Source organism: Taudactylus pleione, unplaced genomic scaffold (assembly GCF_031769625.1).
Source record: "Taudactylus pleione unplaced genomic scaffold, aTauple2 ptg000127l, whole genome shotgun sequence".
Taxonomy (NCBI): domain Eukaryota; kingdom Metazoa; phylum Chordata; class Amphibia; order Anura; family Myobatrachidae; genus Taudactylus; species Taudactylus pleione.
The window spans coordinates 14,935,676-14,949,841 of NW_028284529.1; the positions used below are offsets into that span (position 1 = coordinate 14,935,676).

The following is a 14,166-nucleotide window of genomic DNA, read 5'->3' on the forward strand; positions in this document are numbered from 1 at the left end:
CTTGACAAGTTGGCAATGAATATCAGCTGCTGATGTGCCCTTTAGATGCAGAAATCTGATCACATGCACCTCAATGTTTACCATGTTTCCGCCAGCCCCGCCATCTAACTGCTAATGTTGGGACAGTATGACTGATATGAGGCACAGTCTAATGGCCGTGAGGGGAAGCATTGGTCTACCTGGTCTGGTCTGGTGGGAAATTAGAATGAAATGGAGAACATTACATACGTGATAGATATTGTTACCTTACTTATTGAACTACCCTAGTATACACATAATAAAATAAATTGGATGAAAAATGTTAGAAAATAAAATATTTGCTAAAGACCTTTAAAGATTAAAAAAAAATGTTTTATCCAAACAATAAATGTTTTAATTCTTATCGCCATTCAGAGATGTAATAGTAGTAGAGACACATGCCAGGTGGGTGGGAGTAGTATTAGACACACATATGACTACTGGGAGATAACAGAAGGGGCATACAGATGACAGCTAGGGGATGGAATTAGTACTAGGGACACTGATAATGCTGGGGGGTAGTAGTAGTAGTCCCAATGACACAGATGACAGGTGTGTTAAAGTAGTAGGGACATACATGACAGCTGGGGTTGATAGTAGTAGGGACACAGATGATGCTGGGGGTAGTAGTAGGGACATGGATGACAGGTGGTAGCAAAGACACAGATGACAGCTTAGTAGTGACAAATGGAAGATGGGGAAGTACATGGGATGTTGGTGGTAGTACTGGGGACTGGATAAGGGATGTAGTATGGACATGCTTTGGTTAGCACATGTATAAGGGACACACACACATGATGAGAGGTGCTACTCCTCCTGAATCTGCCACTGTCCTTTACACCCATAATACTTACTGTGTTGTCTGGCCGCTGGCCCCTCTCTCTGCATTCTCCCTGTCTGTGATATGCTGGGAGCAAGGGATAGTCTGCAGACTACTTGCCAGTGTACAAGCATATTCAACAGTGTTTGAATACACTTGTAAAAGGCAGGAGAGCTGGCAGAGTGACCTGACTCACTGCAGGGAGAAGCCAACGCTATCATCCACCCCTGGCAGCGGTGGCTACTCCTGACAGTTTTTCAGCACTGGGCACTCCCCTGCCTCTGGTGCCCATACCACCCACCCACCCCCCTCCTTGCTTTTCTCTGAAAATCCCAAATGTGATTGGCATTGCACAGGCCTTCTTAAACATGATGTGTTAATGGGTCTACGATTTTAGCCTCTCAAAAGTAAACTGTGAAAATTGACTTATTATTGAAATTTATGACTTATGACACCCTTTATAGAATATATATATATATATATATATATATATATATACATATATATATATTACACACATTAGATTTTGATCACTTTGGTGCTGTCCTACCTTTGTACCCAACTAATCAGCTTTCTCTTATTAGGTAGATTTATTAAAGAACAATTCACTCAAAAGGATTTAAGCAGCAAATCTATATTGTATGTTATAAATCCTTCACTTGACGTTTATCATGATATTGTGGAATTTCAAGTTATAGATCCAGCTGGAAACCGAGCTATACCTCAAGTGTAAGTCATGATACATTAAATTATGTTTTTCCTTTTTAAATCTCCTGCATGTTTAATTGGGGATTTACACTAGTCTGTATTAGATTTTATTTTCCAGTAACAAATCATAACAATGTGAAAGTGTGATCTGAGCCCTCATTTTATCTCACTTTCTTCTTGACACAGTCAAATGAAGTCACATCATTTCTTTTTGTTGCAACTGGAACAAGGTCTGACTCAAAATTCCCAAAATGCGGTAGATTTGCAAATTTTTAGGAAAGAAAAATGTAATTAAAGTAATATGAGCACTTTTCATATACTTTTATGGTACGGTGGGTCACTAGGTTCAGAAAGTAGATTAGTAGTGGCCACAGATTATTTGCAACCAGGAAAAGACTTGCCTGAATCTCCAGTGAATGTTATTTATTATCCCAATTTTTGATGAACTAAGAGCCATTCACAAATTTTTATAGAGACAATTCAACTGAATATTAGAATCGGCTGGGTTGATATGCCTATCTCAATGTTTTGCATGTGCCAATGGTTTCAAGCCAAAAATTATGTTCACTGTTTTCTTGTAGAGTGACTCTCCATAATCAAATACATAGGATCCCCACTCATATCTGACTAATAGACTATGGAGGTTTTTGCTCATATATTGCAACCATTATAGAAAAAATATACTGTAGATCATGATGTTCTGGCACCCAGATATATTCTGTAATCTGTAGTCTTTATATTATGCTGCAGATTCCGGGTTACTAGAATGTGCTAAATTAACCAAATCCAAAACTAAAAAAAGGATCTGCACATTGCTTACAATATTTAAAATGAACTTATTTATATCCAGCTGTTATACTCAGCAATGTTACTTACAGTTCACCAGTAGATGTCCCTCTTGTTCTACATTTCTTTGCTCTTTCCTCTCTCAGTCTTATTTCATGCATGTTTCCATTAACATCCTCACATCACGATGTTGCCCTGTCATATATAGCCCTGTCCTCACTCACATATTTTGACAAGTAGACACTGCCAATGCTATCCACATATGCAGTCTGACTTCATGGACAAGCAAGCAATGGGATTAAATGAAGTAAAGTGGACTGACAATACACAATTTAATGTTGGAGGATTGTTTACATGGGAAATTTCAGGCATATCTGGTGGCAATGCGAAAGTAACTAACTTGTATTCAGTATTTAATAATATCTGTCAAAGTGCTTTGAATGCATTATTATATATCACTAATGGTGCATACACACGGGACGATCGACAACGATAACGATATCGTTGTACGATCTCCTGGGTGTGCTGGATCGCGATCGCGGGTCCCTATAGAAACCTGGTCGATATCGACCAGGTTGGCCTGCATGCACGAGTGATGGTCGATATCGTTATCGACCATGCGTGCCCGCGTATCGCAGGTCATTGGCCACCGAAAATGGACGATATGAACGATAACGATATAATCAATATCGTTATCTTTCATATCGTCCATTTTAATTGTTCCGTGTGTACGTACCTTAAAAGGCTAGAAACCTAATAGCAATAATGGACCAAAGCTTATAAAAATATATTGTGCTAAAGTATACCACAAAACAATGTAGAGCAGGTACACGTCATTGGCCTAGGCCCTAGTATAAAGAGTGCATGTTTGAAAAACTGTTGTCTTTTAATGCAATGATGGAAACTGTGCAATTGCCTGTGTGATCTGATTTACCAAATAATAGGAATACACAATTTGTTTCAGCGTTTTACAGTACTTACCATTTATTAAATGTCTCTGTAGTTCATTTTGTTAATGATAACTAATATAAAATACATTTTTGCAGAAATACAAATCCCTTTTCATATCATATTGCATTTGGATGTTGATGCTATTATAACCCTCTTAAACAAGTATTATCTGCATTTTGTATAATATGCTGCATTCTAATCATGTAGATTATGTTTTAAAGCATGAGTTGGACTAGGAGACAGATTTAGGCCCACTGCCAGTTGTGGATGGTTGGCACAGTTTTGTCTAAAGTTGCCAAGGCCTCTATTTCAACCTTATTAAGAAGGAAATGGTACAAGTTGCTGTTTAATACCTTCTAGATTTCTCAAATGTTTTTGTCTGCTTCTCCTCTTTGTTGACGGGGTTGCGGTCTGTGGGGAAAACGACAACATATTTGGTGGTCCTGCGCTAGAAGTTCTATATTCGGGAAATAAATCCAATCTCTGATTAATGGGAATTCTAAGATGTCTATTAAACAATGTGTATTGTCATATCTATATCTATCAACACCTATATAATTCTTGTTGTAGTAATAATTCAAACAAACTTCCATATAAACAGCTAAGTTTTGGTTCAACGGAAAATAAATAATATTCAATTGCAGAATAAGGCAGACGTATTCAATATAATTTGGAATCCCTGTTTTACACGCTCCACATCATACAATTCAGATTACCTTTTATAATATGTATTGTATTCATTAACACATAGATATATCTTAATGTGCTGAAATCCAGCTGTTTGTCCTGTGAAAGTCACTTATTAGTTTCTTGTTTATTCTGGGAAGAAATCTTGTTTCTCTTCCTCCTACCTGGATATCCTATTCCTCTTAAGTTTAACCTGAAAAAATATTGCACAGTTGGACCTGTAGCGGAAATGTTCTTTATTGGTTTTTCCAGAGGTACAAATATTTTATGTAATTGTTAGATATTTCACTTGTTCTGCAACAAGCTCCACAAAAAAAATTCTTAACAATATGCGAGAAGCAAATCATTTCTGTATAATTCAAGTTTTACATGGACTGGGCAGGTGACCAACATATCAATAGCTTCTTATCATGGAACAATTTGTACAAATGTGCAGGAAAATTATACTGTGCGCTACATAAAATGAACATTAGCTTCAGAGGCTAATCACAGTTATCATGGAAAGATAGCTTACAAGTGCAATCTTTTTAAAATAAAATAAAAGAGTTAGTTCAAAATATGCAAGCACTGATTAATGGTTTAACAATTCCTGTTCAGTTAAAACCCAACTAGTCCTAAATTAAGCCCACCTGTATTTTAAAGTTTTTATTTTAATATTATGTATAACTAGATTTGAATTGTTTGCTGTTTTGTTTTGTTTAAATTCCATTGTTTAAATAAACACAAAATGCTCTGTATTCAGTCTGTGCCAAAGTTCAGCATGGTGAGAGCCGCAGTAGTTGTCTTTCAGTGCTATGTGTTCTTTGCTGTAATGGGAGTTGTAACATAGACCTATACCAGTTCATCAGTCAGCATGAACACCAGTGTGACCTGCACTAATTACTTCACTGGGGTCTTTTCATTTTTCACAGCTTGGAAATAAAATGGTCTCGCATTGAATTGCTCCAGGCTATGTATGTGGTGTGTGAGACAGAGGCAGTGGTGTCTTTGAGGATGACACGGAGAGGTTACCCTGTAGACTCTGCTTTCATTTCACTAAAGGTAACGCCCCAATCTCTTCATTTTACTAGTTGGAAACACATACTGATGCTGAATGCAGTTTTATTGTTGGGAGGATCCTACTCTCTGTTCTTTTGTATTTAAGACTAACTCAACAATTTAAAATGATAGAGAAATGTATTAAAGGCACATGCAAAAGTCTATGTTCAGATGTGTAATATACACCTTTAACTGTATGTGGTATAAAAGCACATTAACTGTATGTGGTCTAAAAGCACAGGGGCAATTCAAAAACATTCTGGAGTTATCAAGTCCTCTACAACGTCTTCTAGCTGTACTAGAATATATATACTGCTTACATTATAATAGTAATCTCTGCTCTCTTGCATCTAAACATGGACAACAATAAATTATGGGATGTACTGTTTGTGGAAACTGGCAACTGTGCAAAAAAGGTTCTGTAACCCATAGCAACCAATCAGGCTCTGTACTTTTTGGTACAGTTTAGGAAAAGCAACTTATTGTTGCTTTGGGTTAGGTTGGTGTCAGATGGGGAAAAGCAGCATGGTGCAGCCGAGTTCTAACACACTGTGGCCAATGGAAACCACGGCTTACCCGTCACACAAGCACATTATTTCTTAAAATAGTAGATGTTAATTTTATGCAGTGAACTGTGCACCAGGTTTCATAAATGTTCCTTATGGAATCCTCAGTTAAGAACTGACATTGGGATTATAAGAGGAAATTTTTATGAAATGTCACAATTTATCCATTTATTGTTACATAATAATTATTGTACTTGAAAAAATACATATGTGTAAATGCATTGCATAATGTTTTTTCACTTTATCATTATGAATATTTCACCTACATCCACCATATTAAGGCTACCATCCATCCGGGATTCCTCCAGACAGTCAGAGGATCCCGAAATATGTCCAGAAGCTTGTCAATATTGGACAGGCGTTCCTCCTCCATTTCAGCAGGGAGAGTTAGCATGAAAATCCTAGTAACTATAGTGGGTCCTGAAAGGCATTTACAAGGTATCTTCGTCCTTATTTGATTTTCCATCAGCCCCATGCAAAAAAAGGCACCAACACCTTTCCTGTGTAATATTCCTGGGGAAATTGGATTTGGTAGGATCCTTAAAAGAGGAAGATAAAATTCCAAAAAATGAGAGGGAAGACCAGAACAGTTGGGAAAAAGATGTTCCTACAAGAAACAACAAAAAGTATCCCCCAGCACTCAAAATTACAGTCAGGTGCATAAATATTGGGACATTAACAGAATTTTCATATTTTGGCCTCTATTCACCACCACAATGGCTTTGAAATGAAACAAACAAGATGTGCTTTAACTGCAGACTTTCAGATTTAATTTGAGGGTAATTACATCCAAATCAGGTGAACGGTGTAGGAATTACGACGGTTTCTATATGTGCCTCCCACTTTTTAAGGGGCCAAAAGTAATGGGACAAACTAAACAATCCTAAATCTAACTTTAACTTTTTAATACTTTGTTGCAAATCCTTTGCAGGCAATTACAGCCTGAAGTCTGGAACGCATAGACATCACCAGACGCTGGGTTTCATCCCTGGTGATGCTCTGCCAGGCCTCTACTGCAAATGTCTTCAGTTCCTGCTTGTTCTTGGGGCATTTTCCCTTCAGTTTTGTCTTCATCAAGTGAAATGCATGCTCAATCGGATTCAGGTCAGGGGATTGACTTGGCCATTGCATAACATTCCACTTTTTAGCCTTAAAAAACTCTTTGGTTGCTTTTGCAGTATGCTTCGGGTCATTGTCCATCTGTACTGTGAAGCGCCGTCCAATGAGTTCTGAAGCATTTGACTGAATATGAGCATGTAATATTGCCCGAAACACTTCAGAATTCATTCTGCTGCTTTTGTCAGCAGTCACATCATCAATAAATACAAGGGAACCGGTTCCATTGGCAGCCATACATGCCCACGCCATGACACTACCACCACCATGTTTCACTGATGAGGTGATATGTTTTGGATCGTGAGCAGTTCCTTTCCTTCTCCATACTCTTCTCTTCCCATCACTCTGGTACAAGTTGATCTTTGTCTCATCTGTCCATAGGATGTTGTTCCATAACTGTAATGGCTTTTTTAGTTGTTGTTTGACAAACTCTAATCTGGTCTCCCTGTTTTGGAGGCTCACCAATGGTTTACATCTTGTAGTGAACCCTCTATAGTCACTCTTGTGACGTCTTCTCTTGATTGTTGACTTCGACACATATACACCTACCTCCTGGAGAGTGTTCTTGATTTGGCCAACTGTTGTGAAGGGGTTTTTCTTCACCAGGGAAATAATTCTTTTGTCATCCACCACAGTTGTTTTCCGTGTTCTTCCGGGTCTTTTGGTGTTGCTCTCCTGTGCGTTCTTTCTTTTTAAAAATGTTCCAAACAGTTGATTTGGCCACACCTAATATTTTTGCTATCTCTCTGATGGGTTTGTTTTGATTTTTCAGCCTAATGATGGCTTGCTTCACTGATAGAGTCAGTTCTTTGGATCTCATATTGAGCGTCGACAGCAACTGATTCCAAATGCAAATGTCACACCTAGAATCAACTCCAGACCTTTACCTGTTTAATTGATAATGAAATAACGAGGGAATAGCCCACACCTGTTCATGAAATAGCTTTTGAGTTGATAGACCCATTACCTTTGGCCCCTTAAAAAGTGGGAGGCACATATAGAAACCGTTGTAATTCCTACACCGTTCACCTGATTTGGATGTAATTACCCTCAAATTAAATCTGAAAGTCTGCAGTTAAAGCACATCTTGTTTGTTTCATTTCAAAGACATAGTGGTGGTGAATAGAGGCCAAAATATGAAAATTCTGTAAATGTCCCAATATTTATGCACCTGACTGTATATCTGCAAAAAGATTTGAAAAACTACATGGTGGTAGATAATTCAGAGATCTTAGTTGCATATGTTTGCAAAAATATGTGTAAGCCTCCAGGCCACGTCATGGCTTCTCTGATACTGGAGGTTCCTAATTCTGAGCCAAAGTCTGGGGCGCGGAACCCCAAAAAGCCAGCAAAGGCCAGCCACTCCAGGGTAGCACACCAGTGAAAGACTAAAAGTGTTAGTAAGTGTTAATAATAAAATTAATAAATCAAAAGCTATGTGTTAGGGGGTGATACACAGGTGAATGGTGTAATTAAAATGCTATCTAAAGTAGTATTAGTAGAAAATAAGTTTTAATGAAGTGCTAAGTAGAGTGTTCTAGTGTGCCACCCCAAAGCAGTTCAGCCATACTAACCCAGGGAGCACCGCGCCACAAACTCATCCCCAAAAATAACATACAATCTAGGGCATATAATTGCCCAATGTAAGGCCACATGATAATAGCACATACACAAACATCTAAAAATGAGAGCCAGCTTACCTTGGAGTCACCCCTAGGACCTCCTAATGGCACTACAGGAACCAGCATGCCCTCCAAACGCTGGTCCCATCTATGCGGCATAGATGGGACCAGCGTTTGGAGGGCATGCTGGTTCGGATTGACGGAGCCAGCAGACTGCCACATTGTCATCCACATTGTCATCCGGCGGCTGAGCAATAGTGCGTCACCTATCGCAAATCAGCACAGAAAAAGTGCATGTCCTTTTGCCACAAGACGGATTTACGACCGATGACACAGTGAATTAAGCTGCTGGAATATTCCATCGTTGTGGGGATACATAAAGTCCATGAAGGGCTGCAAATGGTCATCAAGCAATGAAACATAGCGGTTACTGATCAGGCGGAACAGCGGACTCAACCTATGTCATATGAACACAGCTCATATCATTATGGAACCACCACCAGCCTGCACAGTGTCTTGTTGACAACTGGGGTCCATGGCCTCATGGGGTCTGTGCCACAACAGAACCCTACCATCTACCAGAAACAACTGGAATTGTGACTCATCAGACCACTCAGGGTCCAATTAGTGATGTCACGAACAGGCGCGCCAAGAGCGACACCGGACCCGTGTAAAGGGGGTGTGGCCTAGACGCAGGAGGCGTGGCCACACCCTCTTAGGGAAAAAATAATAAAAATATTTTTGCAGCAGCGCAAAGGGAGGGGGGCACTGTGAGATCCCTGAGCTTGGCAAAAATAGCCAATGGGGAGCGCAATCAGTGTGATCGCTCCCCCCACAGGCACGGGGGACTGCTGCAGCTGCTACTTAGCAGCCATGAGCAGTCTCTCAGTGCAGCCCACTGCTGCAATGAAAGAGGGAGGAGGGGCAGAGCCAGATGCGGGCCCCCAACGGGCCCCTCCAGGAGGCCCGGGTAATTAGTATCCGCTCCCCACCTCTTGGCACCCCTGATCACAAGCCCCGATGAGGCATTGTGTCCAGTGTCGTAGTGTTAACAAGGGCACTCTGGTGGGTCTTCTGCTCCCATATCCCATTGAAGCTAAAGCATGCTGCACTGACCTGCTGGATATGCGTCTGGTACCACCTACATTGAATGTGGATGTGATTTGAGCCAATGTCATTTGTCTGTTACCACATCAATTCTGGCCAGATGCCGCTGGTCATGCCACAGCGGTGTACACGGTGGGTGGTAATGCCTTCCATGAAGTATTCCCATTACACACGTGACACTATAGATTGAGATATGTTGAATGTCCGCTTTGGAAATAAATGTCCCATTCGTCGGCCACCAACTATAATACCCTCCTTGAATTCCTTCAATTCACATTGGCTTGCCATGAGCAGCCTAGCCGGTGTTCAAACTGACTCATGAGATATCAGATTCCAACTGATGCAGGGATGCAGGTCTGGGCATTTCCAAGATGTCACAGTATGTTGATGCCACCTACCTTTACATACTACTACCCCATGACTCTTGGCACTTGAGTGTAAATAAATACATATACACATATATATATATTATAGCTAAGCAAAACTGTGCTGCAAGTCCTGGAGTGCCACCTGTGAGTTGGGGAGTTTGTACATAATAATTTGGATGTGCACCTGGGCCAGGTTCAGGAGAAGGGTGAGTGCCGGTTCAGTGACTGTGTGTGTATGTATATATATATATATATATATATATATATTATGACACAATACATGAAAATGTAATTGTATCACAGCAGATGCCAAGACATTTTCAACTTTATTTCTATCTACTGATGAACTTATTGCGACTTCAGATGATGTAGTTAGTGTTTGTGACTGGTTCTATGTTGAATATGATGGAAAGAATTACCCAAGTGAGATCAAGGACTTCAAAGATGGTGAATACTTAGTGAGCACAATGGAGCAAGCTGGCAGCAACTAGAAATGACCATCATCACCAAATTAAATATTTTAAACATCTTCACAGTTAATCAGGAAGATAAACAAGCCTACAGTGTTTTTTGTTTTGTTTCTGTTTTTGATTTTTTCACTTGTATTTCATTCATGTTTTTCATTCATGTTGTTCAAGCAAGATCTCATTGTAGGCATTTTATGGGCCACCTGTTATGTCACCTGTCCTAATATCGATGTTTATGGTTTCCATGCGTGTGTTGGAATTTTTTCCAGACACCTATATGGCCGCCCGTTCAGTGCTTTCACATATAGCACAGCCGGATTTGACACCATGTGACATATAGTGCAGTTCCGGCTAGATGGAACGCACGCTGAGGCTCTGGCGGCATACAGCGCTACAAGTGATACATCCGGCAACACGCTGGAGTTGCCGAGATATGTGCACCGGACGGCTTCTCTCAGAGCCCAACTAGAGAAGGGGGTTCAACAAGGTGTGCCCATTAAGTGCGTTTCTATATATATGCGTATATATATTTGTCTGTGCAGGGGCGTCTTAACAGAGGAGGGGGCCCGTGTGCACTTCCTGGGCGAGATGCACTAACATGCACTTACCGCCGGTCACCGCCTCCCTGCTGATCGCATATGCGCTAACATATGCGATCAGCAGCACAAAGGACAGCTCTTCCGATAAGAGCTGTCCTTTGCGATCTGCCCTACGCCGTGGACTTCCGGGTATATGACCCGGGAGTCCATCTGTGCATGCGCAGAGTGATGCGACGGCCACGGGGCATGCTGGGAGGTATCCGATTGGATCCCTCCTTGCAGCGCGATGTGGTAGAAGCCCATAGGCTTCTATAGGGTCATGCCAGCAAAAGCCCAGCGGCCAGCTGATTGATGCATACGGAAAATGCGGTAAACAGGGGTTTTACTGCATTGTCTGTTTAGTGTATCCCGCCCCCTGTGCGAGTCCCCCTCCTCTCTCCGCGGTGGTCGGCAGCCGACTGATGCGGGCTGGCCAGCCACCGGAGCATTAGTAGACTCCGGGCACTAGAGAGTGCTTGGAGTCTACTGTGCATGCGCAGAATGCCGAGAAAATGGCCGCAGTGGCCATTTTCCGGCGGTCTGTGCATGCACAGTAAACTCTGGGCACTAGAGTGTGCCCGGCGTCTACTGCGCATGCACAGAACGGAAAAATGCCCGCGGTGGCCATTTTCCGATGTTCTAAGCAATGCTGAAACCCGCTGCAGGACCACTGACAGGTAAGTTTAAAATAATATGGGTGCAGGGTGTGCGGTGCGGGGTCCCCAGGTCCCGAGGGCCCGTGTGCCCCGCACACACTGCACCCATTATAGATACGCCACTGTGTCTGTGGTTTTCATTCTTTCACTGTGATTTGCCCCATGATGAAGGTGCTAGTCAGCACCAAAACGGCCGTCGGGCTGTTCTCAACATGATGATTTGATTGCTGTTACATCTGACTCCAGGCACATGTTCGCTAAGTATCTGTTGCTGCTGTGCCATGCACATTGCACTTTTTTGATTTGTGACTGAAGAGCCTCATTGGAGTTATTTTTGTGAAAACATGCATTCTTCATAAGTATTGTTATTTGGCATTTATTTCTGGAGTGCTTTTTTTTCTGGTTTATACTGGATCCAGGCTATATATATAAATCAAATGACTGACTCATCAATGCCCAGCCCAAACCCCTCGACCTAGAAACATGAAAATTAGGGAGAATATTCCATATATGACGTAGGTACCCACTAAGAAGAGATTTTTCCAAATTTAACTCTTAAGGGGGTGAAAATGGCTAAAATGTTTCCTCCCCCAGTGCTATGTCCTGACTGTCTGTCTCATCAGTGCGTTGGGTGAGTGAGGATATATTGTACATATTACACTGTGGGATATTTATCTCATAAAACCTGCATTGAGATTGACAGTGAAAAACTATCTTAAATTCCACAAAGTTCCATTTTTGGACAGTTGGCATCAGTGTTCAGCAGGATTCAGTCTGAGAATTATTGTCTAAATTCGTTATATCACCTTTCCGGATAAGACATTTTTTTGGAAGTGACCATACTTTTTATTTCGGAACTCTAAACAGATTACAGGTTCCATGCTTTTATGCATGGGTTATAACCATCCCTGCCCATACATTTAGCATCTGAAACCACAGCTGCTACACTAGGTGAAGTGGTGATCTAGACCTATATATCACTAGTTATCATTTTATCACAGTGTTAATTGACTTTTTTGATGTTATGTGTTTTTAGAAAGTTTTTATATTCAAATATATTTGTTACATTGGCCAATGATGTCTGTTTCATATTATTAAATTTGTATTTTTTATATATTTAAGTATCTCTTATGAATTATTACTCAATATTTTTTATTTCTTACTTCTGGCACAATTTTGTATTTAATTTTCTTTCTTTAAATATGATTTAAGCTTTAGATGTTACACAGCGCTGTTGTCCATTGTTTTTTTGTGTTTCCTTTTTGGCTTGCAACCTTAAAACAGCTGCGTGTAAACACTTATTAAGATTTCTTAGTGTTCCATTTTTCAGCGCCATTGGTTATAGATTTCTGGTTTGTTTTTCTGTGATAAGCTTGGATGGCCTGCATCAAAACAATCATTAGCAAGATAGCTTACTGCTACTATTCGGCAGGCGTATGTTTCAGCGTGGAACCTCAGCTGAACAGCTGTGCAGAGTAGCATCCTGGTCTTCTGTGCACGTGTTTAGAAAAGTTTACAGGTTCAACATCTTTGTTTCTAGTAAAGCCAGTTTTGGACTTCAAGTGTTGCTTAAGACATTATCAAGCACACGTCCAGACTTTTTAGTCTTGCTTTGGGAAATCCAAGAGTAACAGTGTCCCCCAAATACTGTGTAAGATAAATCAGTGTGCCTTCTCCAGTGCCCAGCCTCTATGCCCAGAGTAAACAGTGTCCCCCTGAAAGATGACAAGAAACAGATTGGTGAGTACATAAAAATCCTGATTTTTCAATGTAAAAAATGAAAAACAATATTTACAAAGAAAAACAATTTTGCATGAACAAAGGTTTGAGCAGCCTACCATTTGATTCAAGAATACTTTATTTAAGGCCGCTAAACTTGATTGACTAATCAATTAAAATAAGCTAGGTGAGGACTGAGGACAATTCCAGGGTTGATTAAATACTCTTGCGATATTGGGGACGATTAAAAAGTTTTTTTTAGCTGTGATAATTAATGTGTGCCCAGTGTTGCAATTCAACTGTTCTGGGCACCCATTAATTATCACGGTCTTCACACCATATTGGACTGGGTTTAGCCATATAAGACGACTTAACCCATCTAAAGTCCTGGTTAGGGCACCCTAACCAAGGGGTTATCACACAGGGTATGAGCAGAAATTCCAGGCCGGCAGCTATCGCGCCCAAATAGAGCAACAATTGAATTGTTCCATCGGGCGCCTTAAGAAAATAGCTGCTGAATAGACAATTGAATCATCCCCATTATGTCTATTTTCAACAAACCTAGGCTCCTCTAAGCAACCAAGTGACGGGTTAAAAATAAAGCTAAATGACTGCTACACGGCAGGTAAAGGCTATAAAAAGACGTGTAATGCTTCCATTTTGGAATTTACACTGTCACAACATGATTAGGAAATAGAAGTTATTAAATTAAAGTCAAGGTAACCTGGAAGACACATAAAATATGTAATAGAACTACTTATGAGGATCTGCAGAAAGGTTTATCAAACAACTGAGGAATTATCCACAGGTTCACAATACAGTGCTGCTTACTTGAAAATTAATCAGTTGCCAGATGGAAATCTTTCCTATAACCTCAGTCTATAATATCAAGGGGGTATATTTATGAAACAGAAGTTTGAGCTCTGAATTGAATTTAAGTGCAAAGCCTGGTGAGTTTA

The 14,166-nt window shown here is 40.5% G+C and overlaps 1 protein-coding gene across 3 annotated transcripts in view; it reads left to right on the forward strand.

Moving 5' to 3' along the window:
• Window positions 1-14,166, forward strand: part of FREM1 (FRAS1 related extracellular matrix 1) — a 173,277-nt gene that overhangs the window by 90,917 nt on the left and 68,194 nt on the right. For 2 of the 3 annotated variants that reach the window (XM_088472658.1, XM_088472660.1), the window contains exons 26-27: window positions 1,423-1,567; window positions 4,882-5,011. In XM_088472658.1, the coding sequence (XP_088328784.1) occupies window positions 1,423-1,567; window positions 4,882-5,011 (275 nt within the window). The remainder of the gene's footprint in view (window positions 1-1,422; window positions 1,568-4,881; window positions 5,012-14,166) is intronic. The other variant, XM_088472659.1, reaches the window with a different exon arrangement.